The 26,029-nt window shown below is 36.9% G+C and overlaps 2 protein-coding genes across 7 annotated transcripts in view; both read right to left on the bottom strand.

Moving 5' to 3' along the window:
* The window catches only part of LOC134508143 (histone-arginine methyltransferase CARM1-like), a 72,883-nt gene extending 72,283 nt beyond the window's left edge, over window positions 1-600 (bottom strand). Inside the window, exon 1 of the mRNA XM_063319256.1 lies at window positions 222-600. Coding sequence (XP_063175326.1) covers window positions 222-600 — 379 coding nt within the window. The remainder of the gene's footprint in view (window positions 1-221) is intronic.
* Window positions 601-6,071: 5,471 nt separating this feature from the next.
* RFX3 (regulatory factor X3) overlaps window positions 6,072-26,029 on the bottom strand; it is a 140,380-nt gene continuing 120,422 nt past the window's right edge. For 4 of the 6 annotated variants that reach the window (XM_063320044.1, XM_063320042.1, XM_063320039.1 and 1 more), the window contains 9 exons: window positions 25,408-25,550; window positions 24,471-24,586; window positions 23,821-23,975; window positions 19,349-19,446; window positions 18,892-19,041; window positions 17,187-17,395; window positions 16,028-16,181; window positions 13,848-13,890; window positions 6,072-12,981 (listed from right to left, as the gene is read on the bottom strand). In XM_063320044.1, coding sequence (XP_063176114.1) covers window positions 12,743-12,981; window positions 13,848-13,890; window positions 16,028-16,181; window positions 17,187-17,395; window positions 18,892-19,041; window positions 19,349-19,446; window positions 23,821-23,975; window positions 24,471-24,586; window positions 25,408-25,550 — 1,307 coding nt within the window. In that variant the 3' untranslated portion in view covers window positions 6,072-12,742. The remainder of the gene's footprint in view (window positions 12,982-13,847; window positions 13,891-16,027; window positions 16,182-17,186; window positions 17,396-18,891; window positions 19,042-19,348; window positions 19,447-23,820; window positions 23,976-24,470; window positions 24,587-25,407; window positions 25,551-26,029) is intronic. The other 2 variants (XM_063320041.1, XM_063320043.1) reach the window with 1 other exon arrangement.

Raw genomic sequence — 26,029 nt, 5'->3', positions numbered from 1 at the left:
CCGGGGCTGCTTTCGGCGCTGACAGCCCGGCGGGCCACGGGGGGGGCTCCTCCCCGCCACGGAGCACTCAACGAGAAGTGCTCGGTCCCCTCCAGGGCCAGCTGCTTCCCGGCGGAGGGGGAAAGCGGAGGCTGCTCTGGGAGGCGAAGTCGGTGTCCCCCCCGTCAGCGGGAGGCCGAGAGGGACGTCCGGGAGCGGCGCAGCAGGGCTCGGTACTTAACCGTCTGTCACCGTCACGGTCACGTCCGCGTCCTCCTCTCCCGGCTGCAGCTCCAGCTGCAGGGCTTTCTGGCTGGGGCTGGCGAGCTGCAGCCCCGCCGGCAGCTCCTCCCTGGCGAGGAGCACCTTCACGCTGCACCGCAGCAGCTGCTGCGGGCGCGGAGACCGAGCGGCCATGATCCCGCCGCCGCCGCCGCCCCCCTCAGCCACCACCAGCGGCTGCCGCCCGACAAGCCGGGCTCCGGCGGCGCTACTGCGGCCGCTGCCTCCTCCTCCCGCCGGCCCGGGGGAAGGCTGCGGCGGCGGGGGCAGGGCCGCGGAGGGAGGCTTCGCCGGCAGACCGCTTCCACGCCTCAGACCGCGCCCCCCCCTCGGCGGCATCTGCACCCCCCGCCTGAGGTACGCGGGGCCGGGGGGGGGCGGCGGGCAGCGACACCTCCCGGCCTCAGCGTCGTCTCCCTGCCGGCAGCGGCCGCGGCGCAGCCCCGCTGCAGGGCGGGCGGCGGGCGCCCTCCGGCGTCCCCGGCCCTGTCGCCGTCGGGCTGGGAAGGCGGCGGCCCCGTGACCCTCCTCCTCCCTCTCTCCTTCCCTCCCTTCCCTGCCGCCGGCGTCTCGGGCGAGCGGCGGCCCGTGCGCTTACCGCCCGCGGCGGCTGGCGGAGAGCCCGGGGCCCGGAGACGGCTGTGTCTGCGGGCAGCTGCCGTGTTGGCCTCGGGACTAGACGTTTGTGGCAGCGATGTAAGGAGGTGGTTCACCAAACCCCAGATAATTTGGCTTTTCCTTCCCTGGTGTTTCCCCCTCTGCTTTATTTTCTAAGAGCATAAGGATGTAAATGTAATATGAAGCAGTAGGTGTCGTTATTTTGCTAAAAAAGTTTTCCCTGGTGGTTTTGTTTGTTTGCTTGGCTTTTATATTGTGGTTGGTCGGGGTCTTTTTTTTGTCTTGTCCCGTCCTGTCAGCCTCCCCCGCGATAAAAGGAAAAATAAGCCCCGCCGGTTACTTTTGTTTATATGCCTCTGTGTCAAAGAGACACTGTGAAGGTTAATTAATGAATATTTGAGAAGCGCTACGAGTTTGAAAGTACTGCATGAAGTTTAAACGGGCCTCAGCTCATTCCGTTTCCAGATGTTATTGTGGTATGTATGTCAGTAATGTTCCAAATGCTGCCTGGGGCTGTCCCGTCTATCTGGCTGGAAAGGAAGGGAATGTACCCACCCTGACTGTGTTAAAAGGACTGTTTTCTTGTACAAAGAGATGATCTCCTAACTACACAGACACTTGTTCCTCTGAGCCACTTGAGCCAGAAGATGTACTGAAGTGGCACACATGCTGCTGAACCTGCGTTTGCACTAATGACTGGGGTGGTTTGTTCTGTCACTGCAATAACACAGTTCTCTGCCTGGATTTAATTACCACTTCTGAGAACAGCCAACCACATCCAGGGCTGCATCAGGAGAAGCGTGGCCAGCATGTCGAGGGAGGTGATTCTCCCCCTCTGCTCCGCTCTGGTGAGACCCCACCTGGAGTACTGCGTCCAGCTCTGGAGTCCTCAGCACAAGAAGGAATGGACCTGTTGGAGTGGACCCAGCAGAGGGCGACAAAGATGGTCAGAGGGCTGGAGCACCTCTGCTATGAGGACAGGCTGAGAGAGTTGGGGTTGTTCAGCCTGGAGCAGAGAAGGCTCTGGGGACACCTTATAGTGGTCTTCCAGTATCTGAAGAGGGCCTTACAAGGAAAAGTGTAGTGATAGGACAAGGGGTAATGGTTTAAACTGAAAGAGAGGAGATTTAGATTTGGTATCAGGAAGAAATTCTTGACTGTGAGGTTATGAGATGCTGGAACAGGCCCAGGGAAGCTGTGGATTGCCCCATCCTGGGAATTGTTCAAGGCAAGGCTGGATGGGGCTTTGAGCAGCCTGGTCTAGTGAAAGGTGTCCCTGCCCATGGCAGGGGAGTGGAACTAGATGGTCTTTAAGGTCCCTTCCAACCTGAACCATTCTGTGATTCTGTATAGGGCAAATGCCAGACCAAGAGTAGTAGAAGCCAGGGGATAAGCAGGAGAGCATCATTCGCAATGCTCTGAAAAAGAAGGTGGCAAGGGTAGTTTGGAGGAGTAAATTTTTTTTTTTCACATGTATAAGGAGGCAGAAGAGTATCTTTTTCATAGCAGTATCTTTACAGGATGACCTCACCTCAGTAGAGGTATGCCACCGACCACCGACTCCTCAGCAGCATTACTACTTCTCACATCCATAAGCAGTAAACAGTGTCCCACAAATGAGGCCTGTCCACTTTGGGCAATGGTTATTGCTGCTTTTTACCAACTCGGTTTCAAATCCAGTTGTCTTTCATTCGCTATCAACATAGGCAGTAAGATCAGTAGGTACTGGTAGGCATTTAGGCAATTTGTCAGCAGAAACATCCTACAAGTCATTTTCTTGTCTATCTGTAAGGCAGCTGGTGTAGTAGAAGCATAAATTTGATTTGGATTTGCCAAAATAAGTGGATGGAGGTAAAGTGTACAGAGAGAAGGATCATGGCTTCCAGACACACAAAATGGGCCCTCTACCAGAAGTCCACTGGAAGGGAATGGTATCTTCTATGTGATGATGATTATCCATATTTATGGACAAAACACTTTTGTATTTCACACATATAGCCAAAGTAACTTCAGAACAATTTAGTGTTTCCTTCCTGTGTAAGAAAAAATGCACCTTTGAAAGCCTTGAGGATAAGTATGGTTACAAAAGCTATTGTGTGTCACATCTGTGACCGTAATACTTACACACTCTCAAAGTCCTTTCAGAGAATTCTGCCTTGACCTCATAGCAAGGAGACAGCTGCGCCTAACAAACATGAGAGAAAGCATCAGGCAGCTCTGTTTGAGCTCTAAAACAAGCAGCATTTGGGGACATCTCTTTCACGCAGAGATGAGATCCACAAGTTAGGTGGGAGCATTATTCCAACAGTTGAGCAATAGTGACAGCTTTCCTACTTGCTATGTCATGCTATCAGCCTGAAATGACTTGCTGGTCACTGGTGGATCCCAGGTAGAAGTCTTTCTTCTGTGACCCTGACGCCAGTGGAAAAGATCCATCAAGTGCCTGGGGAACATGGTGTGCTACCTTAGTTCCAAGCCTCCCTTTGTTGGTGAAAGCGAGCTTTCCAGGCTGGAGCTGTCCCGTTTCCTTGCTCTGTTACTGCACTTTTTGATTTTGTCTGCTTGGCTTTCTTGGGTGAAACTGGAGGGAGAAAGGCACTCTATACTTTTCTTAGGCATCACAAACTGTTGAATACCAGGGAAATAAAAGGATAAAGTGATCACAACCATTCTGAACAAAAGTTACCTTGTCACTCACATGGGCCAGTAAATTCAATGCCTGTATTGCAACTACTAACAAAGGCTGCTTTATACACAATTCTTTGTGACACTAACTGCAATCAATGCATTGTTATAGCAGCTTCCTCACCTGTTTCTGCAATCTTTCAGTATTGGTGAAAGACAATACAAAATCAAATTACAACTTCTGCAAAGGACCAGTTCATGAACCCTTCCTCTGAAGTTTATACTAAAGGGTATTCCTGTTTACAATAATATTATCAGTAGCACTCTTACACTATGCTTTAACAACTCAAGTATTGCAAATATTCTTCTGCCAGTAATACTTCATGAAAGAAGATAAAGAATCTGAGCACTCCTGTGCCTGCAGCAAGTTGTCAAGACTAACTAACCAACAAATGTCTCCAGCATTGGAGATACTAGTACAGGCTGAATTTAGCAGCAGTTTGAGCAAAGATGGCCAAACCAGAATTGTGCCAGGACACTATCTGTTAGTGTGGCTCCATCGTGGGGAAAGGTAACATCCAGCTGCAAAGAGAGAACAGCTTGAGGCACCAAGTTTTTTACACCACTTCCAGCTAGATCTCTGAAAGTATGTCTTGATTTATTAACTACTAGTTACTGATTAAGTACTGACCCACTACATCTGCCCTAAACTCGGGTAATGAAAGCAGCAGCAGATTTTGTGTGCACTATGCCAGTGGAAAATGTCCATATGCATAGTGATTCCTACCAGAACAGTTCTGCTTATAAAAATGCTTAGAATAAACTGTCATCGGCAGCACACTGTGGTCAGGGAGGAGTTGTTTCATCTTTTGAACAGACAAGTCCTACTAGTTAGGTTAATTCAGGTGTTGGGGAAGAACATATACAATGGGATTTAGCAAAATTTGGAATAACATCAGCAGCATCAAGTCAGAATAAAAACTCTCTTTAGGATACTCTTAACAGTGCCAAAAATGGGTCAAGGTTTCTTCCTTAGTCAGACGCCCTTGTGGAAAAATAACTGGCTTGTACTTTCAGGTGGCTTTTGGCATAGACCTTGATATGGAAATAAACAACTGATGCACACCGGATTGCTGCAGGTTGTATGACATTTTACATAATTGAAGCAAACACTTCAGGTAAGTCAAATTAAATACACTTAAAATACCTCAATATAGAATGTATCTTACTTATTTGGTATCATTAATGTTGTGCAGGAAATGACCTTACAAAATTAATAAAAATAAACTTCACTTATAACCCTTCTTACATGCGTGTTTTCTTACAGTACCCAGTATTTCTGCATTTCTCCTACATTTCAGCTATGCTTCATGCTTTGAGGTCTGGATCAAAGTACTTTGGGATGCTGAAATCAACTTCCATTAGTTGACTAATTAAATGACTTTAATTAACATCAGCAGGAGCAGAGGCTGAATTCTGCAGGGTCTTCTTGGTAACACTGTCATGGAAAAGAAGTGAGTAATACAGCCGGTTGGTTATATGAACTGTTAGTTGGTGTGAGATCCCTCTAGAGGGAGGTTTCCCTCTACAGGTTGTTTTCTTGTGCGTGTGTGCTGGAGTGAGACCTATTGAGCCTTAGCAAGACAGCAGCTAGGAAATAAAGTCTTAATCTTGATTAGCAAACCAATTAGGAGTATTCCACAAACATAAGCATGGCTGGTCAATCGTGAATAAAATTTGTAGTTGTGTTTGGTAGGATGCATTGCAGAAACCAGTATTGTTCTCTACTAAGCTTTTGGTCTTTATTTGAAATTAAAGGATAGGCAATGACTGGACCATAACTTACAGCTGAACTTCCTGAGAAAAATAAGCTTTAGGATGCAGCTTTTTTATCTTTACCATAGTTTTGTGTGAAATACTTGTTTTAATCTTGGAATCCAATGGCCATTTTGATATTCTAGCATCTATTACTTGGTGGGTCCTACCCAGTTAAAATAACATTCTGCATTTCTTTACATGAAATGGTGCCTGCAACTTGTAGTAGAGACCCATAAGATATATGACCTGATAAGATTAGGCCTTTGTCTATGTTTTGTGAAACTGCCAAAATATCCAATGCATTAGCATACTGTAGAGTATTTAGAGCAAAACTGGCAGAAGTAGATTCTGCTGGTAATGAATTGACACCACTAATTCCTGGAGGTCAAAGTCTGCATGCCCCCTCACTGACGGCTGTTAGATAGCTAAATCTGTAATGGGAAATTATTGGTAATATTGAAATTAATAAGCATATTACTATCTGCATTTACTGGTAACATGACAGCTACTTAGTTGAACTGACACTTGAAAATATGAGTTTCTTTTGCAGTCAGAGACACACTCCTTTCTTAGTTCTGTTGCTGCTAAATAAAAAATTTTAGTCTTACTTAAAAGGCATAAATTGAAATAATTTTTCTCTCAAAATCAATAGTACCACAATCCAAAATATCTGGCTATATAAAAACTGAAGCAATTCAGATATGTTTGTAACAAGAAAACAAATTTATTGATTTTAAAAGACAAGACACAATTTTGTTTTGAAAAACACAAGAAAGCTAGCCTGAGTTCAAGTCTGAAATATTCAGAAAAATCCTACTGTCTTTAGTATGTTCCAGTCATTTTTTTAAACAACACACTAAAAGTTAATATATATTTTTATAATTATAAAAGTTCCCCAGTTATTGTACAGTACACAATACAAATTGCCCACAAACTATTATTTAGCTCCTGCCAGTTTTGAGAGGACATGATATACTAAAAGATTTAGCATTTCTCACAAAAATCACATCAGGAAATACGTATTTACAAAATCAAATACATTATACAAAAAAACCATCACGTTATGCTGTAAAGATGTCTTCTTTAAATAATTAAAAAGTATATTCAACTGTAGTCCAAAAACTGGAAAAGAACATTACATTATCTCACACATACAATCTACAAAAAGTTGCTTACCTCATTTACATAATATATTCAGTCAACTGGAAAAAAAAAGTTTGAATATGTCCTAGTGTTGTGATGTTTCTGTGCTGTGGGACTGAATAATGTCATCTGCCACTTACTAAGTGAAATTTAAATGATGGCACTTAAAAAAAAATACAGTATAAAATAAATGCAACAAAGGAACTTTCCTAGAAGGTAAGAAAGCCCTGAGTGATGATAAAATTACTGATTGGTAGCTCTAGAATTAACCTAATTAAAGTTTACCATCTCAGGCACAATTTTCCAAGTTTTTGAAAGGCACTCAAAGTTTCTTTAACAGCCTCATTGGTTATTAACTGTAAATCCAAATTTTCAGTGAAGATGAGTGGAGATGGGCAACTTGCTTTGGTACAAAGTGATATTTTCCTAGCATATTTTAAATTGCTTAATTGGGTTGCTTTAAGATGGATATTTAATGTTTAAATACAAGGCAATCACTTTAATATTGTATTGAAGGAAACTTCACTTGGGAAACCCTTTAAGTATTCTTTGTATAAAAAGCTCTTGCTGGTATCAATGAGTCAAAAAGAATTGAACTGAGTAAATTTCCTGGTAAATACCAATCCATGTGGGGTTGTTCCTCCGAAGCCTAAATTCCTCTAACGAAGATATTTATTATTTCAGAGTAAAATTAATCCAGAACTGAAAACTCCTGTAAGATGTTTGCACCATGATCAAGAAAGTGCTTAAGAACATACAAAAAACATTTTACTGATTCAGATTTAAGTGAGGCTCATTTGATGCTCATAGACTCGTTCTGGGCCTTCTTTTCTACAGTGAATTTCAGCCTTAATGAGCAATCTACAAGAACAATTCTTACCAAATATTTAACTACTCAGGGCTTCCAATCCCAAAATGCCAATTTATTTTTTCAACAGGAAAAGGAAAAAAAATCAGAATAAAAGAAGAGTTAAAATGATCCTTTTCAAACTAAGGCATATTTTACTTCAAACAAACACTAGGCAGTCACTTTGTAAGTGGCTTTTACTATTTCTTAGTTAAACTGGTAAATTAAACTCAGGTCTACTGGCACATAAAATCACTAGCAGCAATGATCAAGGCATGCAAACTCAGAAGCATTTACAGTAAATTATGAATTAAAAAAGTTGTTAAATTAAAACCCTTTGAGTATTGCATTTATGTTAATTAATTATGCATGAATTTGCATTAACTGACTAAAAATGTTTACAATTTACTTGCACTATACTACTGACATAATTCCATTAAATAACTTAAAATGAGACCCTTTTTTTTTGCCCTCAGCTGGACTTAAATAAGTACAGCTGTATTTAGTGTTTGCTGACTGATTGATATTGCAAGAAACCAGTAGAAAATGTATTGTACTCTCACTTAGTAAGGTGGTGTTTCTATCTGTAAGTTCAAAGAATCTCTACTTGCTACCACACTTGTTCCCTTGTTCTTGTAAGCAGCATCTGTAAGAACAAAGGGGCTTTTTAAAATGGCAAAAGGCTTGTGCAATTTCTAGGTTGCTTTTAAAATGCTGACATTCAATAAGGGCCATCCAAACTCTACCCCTGTAGATGAAGATGAATGAAACACGTTCATCTTTTAGGTAGTCATTATTGCGGTGACTGGGTTTTAAAAGAAATACCGATACAATCATGCATTTTTTGTTCTAGTTTATCAAAACCACTGCCAAAAATTTCAATGCAAACATACCGAGTATTCCGCAAAATTTATTCTTCTTCACTAAGCCTTCTTTTAATCCTAAAGATTCTCTTTTACTGTACCAGAGTATTCCAATACTAACCTACCTCAGGAGATTTTCAGAATAGTCTGAATATATTTTCTAAACCTTTATGTTCTAAAGGCATCTTAAAGTAGACAACTTAATATCTGTAGAAACATGTTTGATTTTCTTTATATATTTGCAATATATACGCAATTATGATTAACAAACAAGGGAGCTGAAGTACTGTTCTTCTATTAGACAGTACACATCAATGGCAGTGAATATTTTGCCTACATCTTTTGAGCCTCCTACAACAAAACCATTCCCGTGTAGTATGCAAGTATTTTGTTTAGAAATAATAAAAACAAATTCTACAACACTATCAGCTATTTCAAAGTATATGCTCAATGGGCTAATTAAATTATCTAAAAAGCTTTGTTCCCATCATGTCACTTACAATGCTCAAAGGGTTAATGCAAGGCATTATATCAAATTAATATTCTAATACTAGAACTAAGCACTGTGTGTTTATGCTTCTATTCCAGTTTTTATTGTTTGTTTGTCTTAAATCACCAAACAAATTAGCAGAGATACTAGAATTCCATTTATTGATTTGTTTTAAACCATATACAAAGAGGATGTCCTGTTAGAGAGACAAGGGCCCAATTTTCAGAAATTCATACTGTGGTCTCAAATGACTGTTTTAAACTCCACAATTATTGTTGTGTATCAGTACCAAATCATGCTTATATTACTAATAAATCTATTTTTCGTCAGCACTTTTATGGCTATCCATGGTTGTATTTATTTTGTAAAAAAATTCTAAATTAAATTGGAATGCAGTGCATCTCCAATATAAATTTTTTTCTACACAGTGCAGATGTCAATTGGTGAGAATGACAAAGATCTCAGATCATTTCTCCTAGGGAAAACAAGGTGAACAAAAGAAGTGGTTTAGATATTTAAAAATACCTCGCTTTAAATTAAATTTGTACATAGACCTATACATTCCTGAATGACAGAACATTATCTATTTTCTTATTTTTGAACTAAAGGCAGTAATGCTGTAAATCATCACTTTACAGGTAAATAATTTAAAATCTGTTTTCCAAATTTTTATGGAACTTTTTTTTTTTTTAAAGAAGGTGCTTAGAGCATGCTACAGTACAAGAGCAAAACACAGAAATAATAACTGAAAACAGAAAAAAAAAGCTTTAAAACTGATTTACCATGAAAAAGATGAAAATGTACCAATACATTTTAATAAAACTTTTGAAAATTGGGCCCTGTGTTTTGAAAAGGTAGTTCAACAATACCCATTCCCCCACAGTGCTCACTGTGCTGTTTGTGCTAATGGGGGAAATGCCTCTGAAATAATTATTTTGGATTCCATGTCAAGACTAGATAAAACACATAAACCATGTCAACTCTCATATTATGTCCGTCCTGTGGATACGCTCTACACCTCTCCAGAGCACTAGCAATAGACTTCAGAGCTGGTGTGGCAGTGCAACCGCATGCTACACATTACAGAATATGGACTGAGGTATTTGTATCTCTGTAGTTTAATGATTACTAAACCCCATCTATTAAATAGCAAGAGTGTGCAAAATGTTTTATCTAAGTGTTTGATTAAAATTTCAGTAAATGTAAAAACAAACCCGAAGACCCCCAAACCTGTAAGTATACAATGCAGTTTACAGTAATATACTTTTTCTAAAATGTCTGGTAAAATCTTTAGAATTTAAGCGTAAGAATACAGACTCCATTCAGTTTTCTGAACTTGGAATAGTTCCAATTTGTTTTGATAACTCATTCTTTTTAGAAGCTATTAAATACATTCCATTTCTGTATTCAGATTTTTGTTCAGTTTTGTTTTGCACTTTGTGAACAGTGAACAACTGAGTGGAGCGGGGAGCTAAATAATGAAAGATACTCAGGTCCCACCTTTTTAAGCAATCTAGATTTACCTATTACAATCGTACTCTTTTCTCAGCAACAACAAATCCAACATTAAACCAAGAAAGGACAATAATAAGAAAACATTATAGGTCCGTCAACACAAAAATTGAAACAAGTACTACAGTATTAAAAAAAGCTGAAAATGAAAAAAATGTTCAATTATTTCACTTTATTTTACTTGTAAACATCTTATAATGCACAATGAAGGGGAGTAAATATTTATCACAGCTTAGTTTTAGCATTTTTGGTGAAGGGTACAGATGTGCTGATTTCCAAGGAAAAATCAGGACACACTGAGTGATATATGTGAGAACAAAATATATAATGAGATTCAGTGCATCTATGAGTTTAGAAATAATGAATATAAACCTCACTTTCACTTTTTACTGAGGCAAAAGCCATCTACTGACATTAGTAGGAATTATGCCTACATAGAAAGAGCAGGATGGGTTCACCTCCTAATTCTGCAAAGGAATTAAAATTTGATTTTGTACACCAGTAACGTTAGGACATTTTAGTTGATGTGCAGCTGTATTTGGAGCATGTGTAAACTGCAGCAACAAACTTTTTTGCTATAAATACGCTGTTCATTTTACATGCTCTTCTCCCATTTGGTATGTATGACTTTACAAGTCATTTTCAGACACACTGGATAAACCAAAATAAAAGAATCCCTAATTCTGTTACACAGTCTTTTCTGTAAAGTTGATCTTTTTGTGCTCTCCTTCACTTTTTTGGTTTTTTCTTTTTTGCTTATTTAGTTCCACTATTTTAGTGTAGCAAATTCATGTGTCTGCATAATGAAATGTTTAAGAAGAAAAATTTGAGTTGTTTAATGTCAATTAATATGGTCTCTATAAACTGTCATTATTTAACCATTAAAATGTAATATCTGGCTGATACCCCACAAAATATAGACATTGAAAACATGCACTGCATTATGTACCTGCTCATTTATTTCTTTTTAGTTTTTAAAATTAAAAGTAGGCAAGGGTTTAGAAAATATATAATCATGCTTGGGACTATGGTCAATCTATTTTGACATTTGAAGTTGGTATTAAAGCTAGTTTTGCTTTCCAAATTCCCAAGCAAATTTTATTTGTAATAAAGTGAAATCCAGCTAGAAACAAGAAAAAATAGGTTTATTGTCATTCTAAGTGGGATATTAAAATCATTTAATAATAAAAAAATCCTTTTATTCTTTTGAAGGCTATGTAACCTGTCCTTACTACTTAGGGAATTTGAAAATGACAGGCACACCTTGTTGAATTAATTAAAGAGTTAAGAATAACAAAAAGTACTAAGTCTTAGCTTCAGTTCTGTTTAAGGCACCATGTAATAGCCGAGGTACAATGATCCCTGATGTACATTCTTAAATGGCAATGGTCCATCTAGCCACCTATTCAAATTCTACACAATTGGGAATAAGTACAAGTGAGGTGTGCCAGTTACACTGCCTTATCTAATTTTGTAAAAATTTAAATCCACTTTAGCAACAAGGAAATATTTTTGAAAGGAAAATGATGCAGGTTGCTACATTCCTTGCATTCTATAAATTATCTTTTCTAAGAGCAGCAGATTGAACCACTAGTAGGAAAAGACCTGGAATAGAAGAAAGTCATCCAAATGGAATGTTTTCCTGTATGTCCAGTTCAGCATAAGTAGCACGTACACTTAATAATAATAATAATCAAGTCACTTCTTTTTTAGCTTCAGTTTCTAAAAACTATAGTACCACTCAACAGCCAAAAGCATCTGTTCAGTGGCCCCACATATAGAATCAGTAGTCTTCAAAATAGAGGAATTGGTAAGCAAATAATATCTGGAACTGTTGATTTTAAAGGAAGCTTGCATTGATTACATGATGGTCAGATAATTAGGTACGTTTATGACGTACACATTACCGCCTTCTGTTACAATTCCGTCATTTAAACTCGCTTCTTGCTCACAGAAAGAAACTAGATCTTCCCAGCCCTCCAGCATTATTAGAAAAAATCCCCTTGAATGCTCACAATTTTATCAAAATAGTGTCTTCTTGTTGTCCAATGAAAAGCACCTTTTATAACAAATTTGATACATCTGCTGTCAAATAAGCATGCCTCCAGTGTAAATCAAAGAAAATAGTTCTTTTGATATTTCACAGAAGTGCATCTAATTAAAAACCTATCTATATGAAATCATCATCATAACTAATAATTAACATTAAAATATTTTTTAAAAACTATGAAAAAAATTAAATTATTATAAGAGGACAAAAACATTAACATTAAGCTTTGCAAAAATCTTCCTTGCATTTGATACTAAGAAAACTCTTCATATTGAGCGGCCAATGTAAAATGATTCTGTTTACAAAAAAATCTCTTTTTTTTTTTAAACAGATCTGGCAAAATACATACACCCATTCCATTTAACAACTCCAATAAAATAATGTTCATCACAGCTAAAATTTGACAACAGTCGACCTTCAGACTTATTCTCTTTATTTTTTTTTTTTTTCATATTAAACCCAAAGGGTTAATGTAATGGGGTGTGTGTCGGGGGCAGGGGGGGAGAGGTTTCATATTAGACTGCAGTATAGGTATTTCCAGTAGCACTGCATTGTCTGATAGTCTGAGTAGTTGCAACTATGTGCTCATTATGAATTGGGTTCAGGAGGTTCTGCTGTACTCCACTCTCAAGCACTGGCTGCATGCAGCCCACCTGGAATGCCTGGTTTAGCTCGGTTTTCTCCCTCTTGGCTTGTGGCTCTCCATTTTCATCCAGCTCTTCATCTATTTCACTTTCGACTTCGCTGCCCTCATCTGCACAAACAAACAAACAAACGACCATGAAACTAGCACACAGGGAAAACAATTCTAATACATTTTGCAAATAACAGTTGAAATACAAAAAATATAGGGAAGACTAGCAATCTGATAAAGGACAAACTGGAAATTTAAAATTATTAAATAGGTAAACAGACTCTCGGCTTTGATCACTTGCGTTACACACTGTTGATACAATATGTGGAAAAAACAATTGCAATCTCAAAAACAATCTGTCACAATCAATCTCCATGTTGCAAAATGCCTCTCATGTTACAGATACGGAAACTAAGGTGAAGAGATTTGGGGTGACCTGACCCCAAGTTTTGACATACATTCTTATGCTAGTTGAGTGACCTCGGGTCAAGTCACACCAAATCACTCAACTAGTCATTATAAGAATGTATGTCAAAATATGGCACAAAGGTTATAAGGAACTCATTTATTTCTGTACTCTTCGCTGACAAGTTATCTGACAACTACTTGCAAGCAATTCTGCTTTCTTCACTCAGCAAAACATTTACTACAGATAAACATACGTGAGTTACTCCTGTCTTTCTCCCCATAGCTGTTACCCTCTGTGCTATCAGATACAAATAAATTCTGTGTAAAAGTTGGAATATTTCTTTCATTAAAAATGTTTACAATATATTCTTATTGTAAAACAAAACTGCAATATTCTAGTCATTATTACATGCTGCATATTACACAGATAGCTTATTGTATCCATGTAACATGTATATGCACTTTAAAGTGTGATACAGCTCTAAATTCTGTTTTACTGTATTTTTAAAGCATACTGACTTATTTTGCTCACATTAGTTCTATACAGAATGATACCCCGGAGAGATGAAAATGCTTACCTTTATCCATATTTCCAGGGGACACAGCATTTAAATCACCAAACTGCAAAATAAACAACAAAATAACTGGACACAGTCTTAAGCAAACGTGAACTTAAGAGTATCTGTGATGTGCTCCACTGGTTTGAGGCTAGCATTCAAACGCGCGATCATGGCTGCAGCCACATCCATAGTACAGCAGTTCATTCTCCATTCTATCCTAGTCTTGTGCTTATTAAGACAATTATCACTAAGTAAACCCTCAAAATTAACGTGGGGAAGTACGGACTTTCTAAAGATTACTTCATCAGGGCCTTTGCTGCTTGAAGTGACTTGTTTCTGTGTTGTATAAAGCCGTAAATTACGGTGGATATCCATTCTGAACTGCCAATATTTTAACAAAAAGCTCTTTTTAAAATTTCCCCGAGACAATTTTAATTGTGCTGAAACAAAAATAAAGGTGCGTCAGAGCATTTCAAATCTAGCTGTAGGGCAGATGAAAGGCACTGCTGAGAAAGGGTTTACAATCTGGTAACCGATTTACTTACATCGAAAAAAGACATTTTCAAAGAAGTTGCTCACAAGGTGGATATACAACCTTCTTCCCTTTCTTTCCCTGAATCCTCTAAGTGTCTCTTAAATAAGAACTGGCAGAGCAAAATGCCATCAATGTATCTCAAATGAAAGGAGTACATTATTTAGATAAATAAATTTCTAACCATACATGATGATACCAGTGTATTTCAGAAGAATTTTGCCAATACCTGTGTCCAAAGCTAGAAGAGGAAGGGAGAAAAACTGAGAATGCTTTTCTCAGCTGAAACACAGTTTATACTGTCTTACAGTGTTTGTCAGACTATAGTCTTAGACTTCCCGGTTTTATTTCAGTCACAGTCATTGAATACACAAAAACATAGAAAGACAGGCATTTTATGAATATTTACTACTTCTTTTGCCCCTCTCACCTCCAAAAGTTTTGGGTTACTTACTTCCTCTATCTCCAGTCTATGTAAACTTTTTAGAAGACCCTACACCACATTTAAGTCTATGTTAAGGCGACAAGAATGTAGCAGCTGTATACTTGTGTAGTACCTTACTGCAAATATAAGGCAGAGATTAAGCAAATGTAGTATTGGTGGGCCACTAAGCAGAAACATTGTTATTTAGTTTTTCTGAAACATGTCATGCCACATGATATAAAATCATTTGACAAATAAAGCTAAGACATTTCCAATTTCTCTTGAAAGCACTGCATCTATTTATAGCATTTTATGAGCCTATCAATGCATATCTTGAGGGATGCATGATACCTGATGCCAAATCAATTCACAAAATGACTTGCAATTTATCGGTAATATAGAATATGATACAGTGACTCCCAAGAGGTAGAAATGTAACAAATCTGTCCCATTACTTAATCTAGCATATTTTCAAATATATCTGTTTTCCAGCACTTTTGAAGTGCAATTCTTTGATGACAATTCATGCATTCCTCACCATCTCACTCAAAATAAAAGATTAGGTGAACTACTGGAAAAAAGAGAGATGAGATGAACTTTGCCTTGCAGATGCCATAGGCGAGTGTAAAGACAACAGTTAGGAATTGAGACTCCTGTTTTTTAAACCAATAAGCTTTGAAACACATGTATGAAAATAAACTGTGTTGCAAACCTCTATGTATGTCTGTGCTGGTTTTATTACATGTATGTAAGCACTACCATACAAGCCAAAGTTCTGCATGTAAGCCATCCTTCTCAAGTCACGGGGGCTACTCAGCTCACCTGTGTTAACATTTGTGTGGGAATTCAAAATGTGTGCAAATACATGTAAACAGATCCATGTAAGCAAAGCTTTCCTATTACACTGTTCTTTTTTTTAAATTTTCACATAAAATATTCAGTTCTCAAAAACTGTGAAAAGGTTGTACGTTGATCGACATTTTTCGAACCGTGCACATTAATCTGTATGTAGATTTGTAAAGCAGCAAGCTCATTTGGATATAATTGGTTATTAGAATTCAGTGTAATTTTAGTACTCTGACAATGAACAAATAAACAAGTCTGAAACTGTTGTATGTATTTGTAACCCAATCTATCGTTATATTGCAAACATCCAACAGCTCCACATAAATTTTTTTGCAAAGACACATACCCAAATTCATCACTAAATCTATCTATCCAGTCTCTTACATATGATCTTACCTCTCCCATAACTGCGATAGGTGTCTCTCCTGTTGCCTGAGCAACACGATGTTCTACTAAGTAAAACATGTATTCATCGTAAAGCAAGCGGATCAGATGAAAAGAGCCAAAGCTAGCAGCACTGCGCAAGGTTAAATCTCGAATCACCATTGAGCTATTCAAAAATAATAAAAAATAAAAATATTTATGTATTATATGTCATAGTAAATTTAAGACTTATCCATGTAGACATTTCACCTCAAAACCAATATTCTCAAAAGTAAAAAGTAAGTTTACCCACAAATGTCTGATTTATGGTGTCTTCGGAAAGAGCTGTCCAAAAAAACAATCATTTGCTTCTCTCCTTTCTCTGAAGGTATTGTTGGACACCAGATTACATAAGAAATAACCAGATTGTTTTGTTTTCTTTTTTTTTTTTTAATATATGCATAACTAGCAATACTTGAGTATGTGTAAAACCTACCTTGAAAGAAAACTTTGTTGAAAACATAAAGAGCTGAAATGGTATGAAAACGACTCGATTTTAAACACACTAATGCTTAAACAGTCTCTGTTGTGTCCACCTTCTCAGTACAAAGGCTTTAATTGCCATGATTTTAAAACTTTGAAACTTAAAATTACAAAAAGATAGGCTTGTGTGTGTATATTATAGTGACAAATTCTGGTATCTTCAGCAACTAGTTGCTACAGTAATTTTCAAAGAAAGAGGTTTACTCTGATAACTGTTTCAATACGCAGCTAAGATGGAATGCTTGTCTTCATGTTATTTTTACACATTAAAAACAGGTTTTGTCTTCCTTATCTGATAAACATAGATATCACAGCATTTTAATAAATAATATTTAGAACAGTGGCTTCATAATTGTGTAGTTATTCCACCCAAAAAATTCGTATTATGTTTCTAACTCAGGAAAAAATTCCACCTGCGTTCATCTGCACATGGCCTTTAAAACAATAAACAAGGATCATTTAATTCCCTGACAATTTGCAAGTCGCCCTGAGTTCAAGGTCAACAACAATAATTTTCTGACCCCCCTCTACATGTTTTTCATGACTTAGCAAGCCACGGTTTGATATTACATCTGTCAACTTCACTACAGTGAACAATTCAGCAAATAACAGAATAGTTACAATGCTTTAGAAGTCTATTAAATACTACCTGTAGAAAGACCACTTTAACAGAAATTGCCGTGCTGCTTTAGGAAAGCTGGGTCTTCCTTCATATGGTTTTAATGCTTGCATCATTACATTATCAAGCCAGGCAGCCCACTGCTCCAGAGTGCTCTGCTGTTGAAGAGTCATCTTGAAATCTGTTTCTAGTCTCTGAACCATGTTGTCATCACACTGGCACACCCAGGAAGCCTGCTCCTGTTACAGCACATGGCAACTCTTGCATTAACAATACATAAGCCAAAGCACAGAATGTAATTCTCCCTCAAAGATTAAGCAATTCAACAGAGGAAAAGGACAAAACCCACTTACTAGACAAAGTAAGAAGCAGTTTTTATTTTTACATCTATCATAATTTTGTTGAAAGCAAATGGGTGGGAAAAGCGTAACATATACGAGCAGACATCAAATAAAGACATGAAAATGACCCCAGTACGTTATTGTTTCTCACATTCATTTTCAAAAAAAGGCTTCTACTTTCCTTATTCATCATTTTTCTACTGAAATATTCAGGACTTGTCAATTTTTTCTGTAACTAAAGGCAGGGCAAGCAGGAAGAACACTTAAATGGAGTTAAATACTACAGTTAAGTAAGAAAAGAAGTAGCAAGAAATCAAGTACAGGGTTCCTTTTGTTCTGAAGAAGTTAGACTTAAAGACAATTTGTTATATCATAACAGAAAGCTCTGTATGTAAACAAGGGTTGTTTTGTTTGCTGACTATAAGCAGTAATAGATTGCACATTACTTAGAGTACAACATAAACAGCACACAAAGGGAGAAACACAATTCTGCTACAATAATAAGCAATCTTGTCATTGTTATCAAGTTTAAATAAGGCTAGCTGGTCAATTCAGAAACTAAGAGACAAAAATGAAGACTCACTAACTGCATGCCATGTCTTTAAACTCTAGCTATCATGTGCCAAGTTAACACTTCATTCACAGACTCTATATCCAAGTTAATGTATTACAATACTTAATATACTGTATCTTTGGTCAAGTACTCTTAACCGACTTCTGTTAAGATTATTAACAAGTACATTAAAGCACTCTTCACAAGGAAAAGAGACAAACAGGGCTATGAGTAATCTGGAGCATTTCACTCTGATGGGCAAAAAGAAAAGAGTACTTCTCCTCAGAGGAGCAGAAACATGCAGAAATTAAGCCCAGTGAAAATATAAACTTACATTCTGTAGCTAACTGGAAACTAGTTCTAATCTGTAGTGATCTAATCAATTACTCAGGAGATCTTGTAAATGTAAGCACAGGCACTTAGATGAAGTATACTACTGGTATTATCTTTGAAATAATCAAACAGTCTCTACTAAAACCAATGTTGTGCATTTAATAGCTTTTAGAGACATTCCAAAGCTACGTTGCTATCTGAGATCTAATTCTAAGGTATCATTTATGCTATTACTATGGTGCCCGTTCTAAGAATGTATTTGCTGTACATTTGCATAGAAGTTGGAAGATTATGCGCACTTCAAGATGGTAAATGGAAACAGATAATGGTTCTGAGCTCTTTTCTGAAGTGTAAGCTGTCATGTTTGGACTGAATCACTGCGTATATGAATCAGCAAAATGTTCTCACTTCACTTCCTTGATAGAATAATGACAGCTAACAATAAACTTCAAAATCACAGAGGAAATAACACTTAAAAAAAAGACTGTTATTTAGAACTACATTTTACCTGAACATTGGCAAAATCAACACGGTTAAGATCATTGAGCATCTGGTTGATTTGAGAAGTATTTTGAAGCACAGCACGAGCTGCTTGAGCCAGGTGATTAAGAGATGTGTATCTTCGCAGAGTCTGGGCAAAGGCACTTACAGCGGCAACCTATGAAGAAATTAATTTATTTTTAAATATTGTGCTCTTTATCTGTGGACTAATTCTACAGATTGAGGCTTTACCTTCATTTTAATATTCTTTATTAATGAGTTCTTGTACATGAACTATGTCCATGTAGCACATCAAATGTCTTCCTTACTATTTTTTGACAAAACTAAATTATTTCCTAACCCATCATTTGATATGTGATGCTAAACATGAAATTTAGCATTAAAGTTAAAAAGATACTGCTTTTAGATGCTACTGCCCACTCAATTTGGCATGGCTAGCATAATACTGCAACAGTTTTGTCTACCTTGGTTTGTATCATCCTCTGTGGAATATTGTTCATGGCATTTGAAAGCCAACCTTCAAGGCTTTTTGCAAAATTGCGAATGGCTTGGGTCAAGGCACCTGTGCATTAAAGAATAAAAACAGAATGAAAAGAAAGCGATGTACCTGTCTTGAAATGTTTTGCATTCTCAGTACTTACGTACTCAACGTTCAGGTCTGTTGCTTTTACTTTCTAAAAGAAAAGTACAGTCTAGGTTCAAAATGCCCCATTCAGACACAGTTTATGCAATAATTAATTTAGTTTTTGTTTAATAAGCAGTTCTGACTTCCTCATCTAACAAACTTTCAAGAAGTTTGTGACCAGTGGTATTGTTTCAGGCACTCCTATAGAAGAACATCAGTAATTGCAGCAGTTGTGTCGAAGAGAAAAATTGAAGAAGCTCTTACAGCAATCTGCATTACTCAAAATACATGTTTTAATTTTTCAAAGAAGGAGGACAGGAAGTATTTTCCCAAGGAAGTGTGCCTGGAAAATAGAAAATCCTATCTCCTGAGTAGCAGAAACCTTGCTTTCCCGTACCTATCACTTGCTCATCAACATAATAGCATCCACTCAAACGGCTGCAAAACGGAGGAGACAAAAAGAAAAAAACCCACAGGTTTCTAAAGACTAATAGAGAATGAATGCAACTACAAAAGTGAAGAGGAAAAAACTACAGAGAGGAAATAATATTTATTTTCAAAGTATTTTATTTATGTGTGAGAAGAAACAAGATTTTGTCTATAAGGCTGAATACTCTGGCAGAGTAAGAAATTAATGCTGATAGAACTTGTCTTTGAGAAATGTCTTTTACTGCTTGAATTATTGATGATCCCTTTTTTAATAAAGCTTTCTACTAGCAAAGTAAATTTACTAAAAGAAAAAATGCATTTCTCATGACATCTTTTTCATATCTTCAAATTTGCAGTGACAAGGAGTAGAATCCGTATCAGTAACTTCTATCACTGACCACACATTAGGATGCTTAGCTGAACACAATTTCATCTTACAAAGTATCTGTATTACCTGAACCTTCTATGGTAACAGGTTCTCCCCCCCGGCCCCGACCCTTGAGGTTTCCACATGAAAAACAAGCTTTTTTCTTCAATTCTACCAACCAACTAGCTCACTTGCGCTGCTTTGTAAATTACTTCTGTGCACTTACTAATTAACTATGTGTTCACTCACATTTTCTTACCTATAGAATAAGAAAATGCAAAGTGAAATGAATAATGTAAATACTACATGAATGATACTTAAGACATTTACGGAAAATATTACTACTTTTTCACCACTAATTTGCTTATTACTCTTTTTCACCCAACTACATATTACAAAATTATATGCATCACTGTAATGCTGATCTCCTTAAGAAAGGCCTTTAACTAGGAAGAAAGAGGAGCAAATGAAAGGAATTCTAAGTTCTGAAGAAATAAAATCGCTAAAGTAGATAATCAGGTATCAGTATTGTATAGAACAACTATGAATTTCTAATGAGCTTTGGAGATATCGTATTAAATACAGAATTTTTCTCATACTCCATCCTTAAGTACACATGTAGCCATTACCAAAACCTTAAGTTCCTACATCCTCAAAGCCTTCTTTTCAGTTAATCTGGCTACTGTAGAATAAGAAGAAAAACCTTTCAAAGAATCACATGATGAGCATAAATTCTCCACCTATAGAAACTACCTCACAGGCAAGTTTGTTGTCCATTCTGTCACTTGTGAAGGTGAAAAAAGTCCATTCTAAAACACAATAGCTCTGGTCTATTGCGAAGACATTAGATAGTTATGGTCTTTATTCCTGACTCAAATAGACAGCATTTTGCTTCTCTTAGGAAAAGGAATTTTGCTGTTTTATATACAGCAGTTCTTCATTCATTCTGTGGGTGCTAAACATTTTAGCTGACAAATTTAACATAGAGGTTAAAAATAAAGCATTTTTTTCCTCAATGGTATTTTTTTTTCTAGTCAAGTAATATGTATCACACACAGCTGAGTAGCACAGTAAGACTTTTCTAAAAGAAAAACACTAAAAATCTAGACATGAAAAAAGATAAATCTTAAAAAAATCATACAGTTACATCAAGCACTTTCCAAATCAATATAATTCCCTATTTTGAGCAGCTGCTGTCAATATCTTCCCATTTATTCAGGAAAAAAAATCATAAACGTGCCTTTGATGAAGCATTTTCAGCCCCCTTTCCTTTACAGAGTCCAAAGTTTCCTATAAACTCCTGTTTTCCCACAGGAAGTGATGAACTTGTCTACTTCACCCACCAACGGTCACAGTCAACCATTACACACAACTTTAAGCCTTCCTCTTGGTCTGTTGTAATGGCTGGAGATATATTAATTCAAAAGCAGGAGTTAAAAAACTAATAATATTCTAAATATTTAACAGTGAAGAGAGAACTTGTATGGATCATCATTACAGGAAAGCTGACTAGAAAAAGCCATTTCTTGTCCTAAAGATAAAAATAAGAAAGTACATTAGTCTTCCAAAGGTAGCTTGGTGGGTGGACTTCTGAACAGAAAATCACTGGACTGTCCACAAAATAGAGGCAGAAGTCTCCTGCGATGAATTTGTCCTGGGATCAGATGATGTGTTTGCATCAAGAAGTCTGATAATCATCCCAAAAACACGAATGTCAAACACAGTAGGTATCAATTATTCAAATATGACTGGTAATTCTAAGAAGAAAGAAATAGCATGAAAAGGATCTGATGCCTGTAGTTACTGATAGTAAATGATTGTGTCCTGTTTTCTTGTAACGCTGTACTGGTGATGCCCACTACATTTTATGAAACACGGCAGGAAGACACCACAAGCTAAGAAGGTATCATATAAAAACTTCTCTAGAGACTGCCAGCCTGTGAAGGAGAAGCAAGTGAAAAGCAAGGCAAAAAGCAGGTTTGATGAAAAACCATGTCTGTACCACATTTTTATTCATAAAATAATATGCTTTTGGAAGAGAGTTCTAATTTAACCTATTAAGTGCTGTAACTAAATTTGTGGGGTTTTTTATCGTTGCCTATTTGCTTGTGGTTTTGTGATATTACTCAAAAATTAATATCCTACCTATTGCATTGTCATGAGATAGGAAAATAAAACATCAAATACAAACCAATGCAAAATAATTTATACAAGTAATGGTTGTCAATAATTGCATATATTTGAGAGAACATTTTTGCTTTACTCTGCTGCACAGATTAAAAGATGAATTATGTCAATCTCTTCCAAGAACTTACTCTTTCCTTAAACACAAGGTAAAACTGTCTTTGTAAAAAGCCGACCTTCAGATTTTATACACCTCCAGTTCCAAAATTTTTTTTAGTATGATACATAATTTAATAAAACCTAATTTTATTTCACTGACAAGCAAAAAGTCAATAAAACTTTTCTGCAAGGCAGTACCTGCAGGTATTTTTATGTGCTTATTACTGCTGGAGTCACTATAGCAGAAGAGGTGTTCACAGCATGACAAAATTGCTTTGTTAGCTGCAAAACTACTTAAGGCCGTAATTAAAAAAAAAAATAAAAATCCAACTTTATAAAGCGACTACTGTTTTTTCATGGAAAAGATATAAGATATAGGAGTAACGAGGTTTATAGCAGGCTGCTAATGCACTTTCTTTATAATATTTAGCACAGTATATGCGAGACAATGAAAGTTTTGTAAAGGAGTTCAACTTTCTTCAGATAAATTCATTTTCTAACAAAAATAGCCATAAAAACACACTTCTGGAGCAACGATAGATTCTAGTAAAATTAACTTTGAAAAGAAAGCTGTACTCCTGGTAATGGCTGAGTGGCCAGACAGTTACTGACTCTCTCATGCAGGATGTATGACACAAAGAACATTAGATTAGAATAGTAAATTGGTCTAAGAAATGTCGAGTTAATTTTTCACTGCCTTAACAGTCATTAAAATTGATTTCAGCAGCCACTGATAAGGAACAAAAGACTAACTGTCCAAAAATGGAATTGCAAAGATCTTATGCATTTTTTTTTTTCACATTAATCAAAGATTAATATGTTTAAACTAAAAAATGCCGAATTTAGTGGAGGGACTGACTGACATTAGTGCATGCTGGCTCAGAGCCACAGGACTTAACGTCTAAGTCTATCAGGTAGTCTAGAGCCAAGGTAAAAGGAAAACATTTTTATCTCAAAATATAACACACAGAGAGAAGTACCTTAAATATGAAAATGTATCTTGAAAACTGGATCTTCCAACTGCACTAAAATCCTCAGTTACTTTTAAAATACAAAGCATACATCAACTCTCAGCACAACTTCCTATACAATGAAATTAAAGATAAATGATAGACAATACTTTCCTAACTTTCAAACATTCCTAAAGCTGCCCTGTGAGGTAACAAGACCACCACCACCATACACACGCATGCACAAAAGTCCTTACAAAATGTTTCAGGTGTTCGACTTACTAGGAATAGGTCTAAGGACGTCAGGAATGAGAATCTCCACCAAAGCCTGGTACATCACGTGGTCACAGTTACACATCCATTTCAGAATAGACTCATTCTTGCACAGAGTAATCAGCTTTGCTTTTGGAAGTCGACTTTCAATTTCACTCAGATTGCTGGTGTGAAAAAATGTAGCAAATGAATAAATGATAATGCATTTTCAGCAGGTAAAAACCTGCAATGGGTGTTAAAATGTATTATTTTTTTAAAGATGTCATAGATGTCTCAACCACACCCGACAGAACCTCTTTACACGTTGTGTCGCATGGAAATGGGATTTTAAAAATGCCTCCACAGCTCTGCTACAGCTTGTAAATTATGCAGAGCTATAAATGATCCTTTTGGCTTAAAAGAACTGGATAGAATACTGGGAAAAGACACCTTTACTGTAATTGTCCAAGCAAAGAAAAAAATGGATGGCACAATTGTTTCAAGATTGCACTTTGGCATACACCCAGACTATACAAAAATGCCAGACAACATAAATTTAATTTGAAAAATTAGCATACGAAAAAAAGATATTACTCTGCAGGAAAAAACAATAGGATTTTTTTTTACACTTGTATTATAATATCTTGAGAAGCAGTAAACAAAGAGAAACATTTACTGACCTTGGTTCAGTAATAGTAGTGCCATCAGGTGGAGCAGAGGGAGAATAGCGCCAGAAAGTTTGCCACAATTTTTCTATCAGGCTGAATTGAAGATTCACAACCACATCCAGTATTGCCTGAGAAAATAAAACGCAAGTACAGATGGTATTTTATCCAGCTTCCCCCCACTCTCAACCCCAACTAGATCTATAGCTTTTTTCATGTAGTGGAACAAAGGCATACTGTACATTTCTCTAATAATATTGGTTTTAATACCTTTAATATCCATCAATTATCCATCCCTATAAACTGGTGTGCACAGGGACTTGATTAAGGCCAAGTGCACACGCACGGAAGCCTCCAGAAATGAGCATGGCCTATGCAAACATATCAGAGGAATTCACCCAAGGAAAATATTTAATGCTTCTGCAAACACAAAGGAAACCTGCCATTTTATTCATTTTCATAATTCATTATAGGTTTGAAAGCACCTTCAAAAAGAATTTTAAAAGACATTGTTTGATATCAGATGTGGCCTAAATGTCTCAATGTTTCTTTAAAATGAGAAAAAAGTTACAGCTTTCAATGTAAAAAAAGAAATTACCATAATTTACATTTCTAATATGACTAAAACGAAGCATATTTTAGTACATGTACTAAACGCATGTACATGTACTTGTGCCTGTACAATCTGAAGTCTAGTTTCTTTAACATTCTGAAAACATACGCATAACTACATTTCACTTTCAGTGTCTCACATATATTAGTTTCTTCCCCTGTAAAGGGGACCGTCCAGAAAAATCTTTTTACTAATGTCCTTTCCAATGAAATAAGCAAAATATCCTGGGGGAAAGTCACATATCACTAACATGGCTGCAATATAATTGGCATTACTGTCTTGTACTGACCTTCACTAGAAGTCATGAACTTTAAAAAATAAATGGTTTATAATAAATACCTCACAGTGCTCTCGATAAAGACTCTGCAGTGATTTGATGTCCTCAAAGGTAGTACCATCTGGTAGAGAAGATATTTCAACTTCTCCAAACTCTGGAAGTACTCGAGATGCATCTGTTTCCATGACAACATAATGAAAGGGGGCTATTGTGAACAGTGCTAGTTACAGTATGATTAAGAAAACATGTAAGGATGACACAAAGAAGTAAATTCCAAACGGTCATAATGTTCAAAGAGAGACGTCTTTCATTCCTGTTGTATGTTAAAATCGTAAACAAATTCAGCCTGCCTTTTTTAATCAAAAAGAAATATAAAATTATTTTTGAAGACATCAAAAAGATGTCAGGTACATACTACACCTATATAGAAAAGCTAACACACACGTTTTCAGAATATTATATGATGAAGGAAAATATCTATGTCAGTGTATGAAAGATTAATCCTTGAATAGTTTTTTTCTTGTTCAACTGAAGAGTTTATACATAATCAGGTATGATGGGGCTTAGTAGACTCAATATACATTTTTACTTGAAATTTACTAGAATTTCAATTAGAGACAATAAGTGCTTTTACAATTTGTCACAAATGTTTCCAAGAGATAGCCAATATAGGGGAAAAATGCT

This window comes from Chroicocephalus ridibundus, chromosome Z, assembly GCF_963924245.1.
Source record: "Chroicocephalus ridibundus chromosome Z, bChrRid1.1, whole genome shotgun sequence".
NCBI lineage: Eukaryota > Metazoa > Chordata > Aves > Charadriiformes > Laridae > Chroicocephalus > Chroicocephalus ridibundus.
This window is presented reverse-complemented; position numbering and strand designations above follow the sequence as displayed.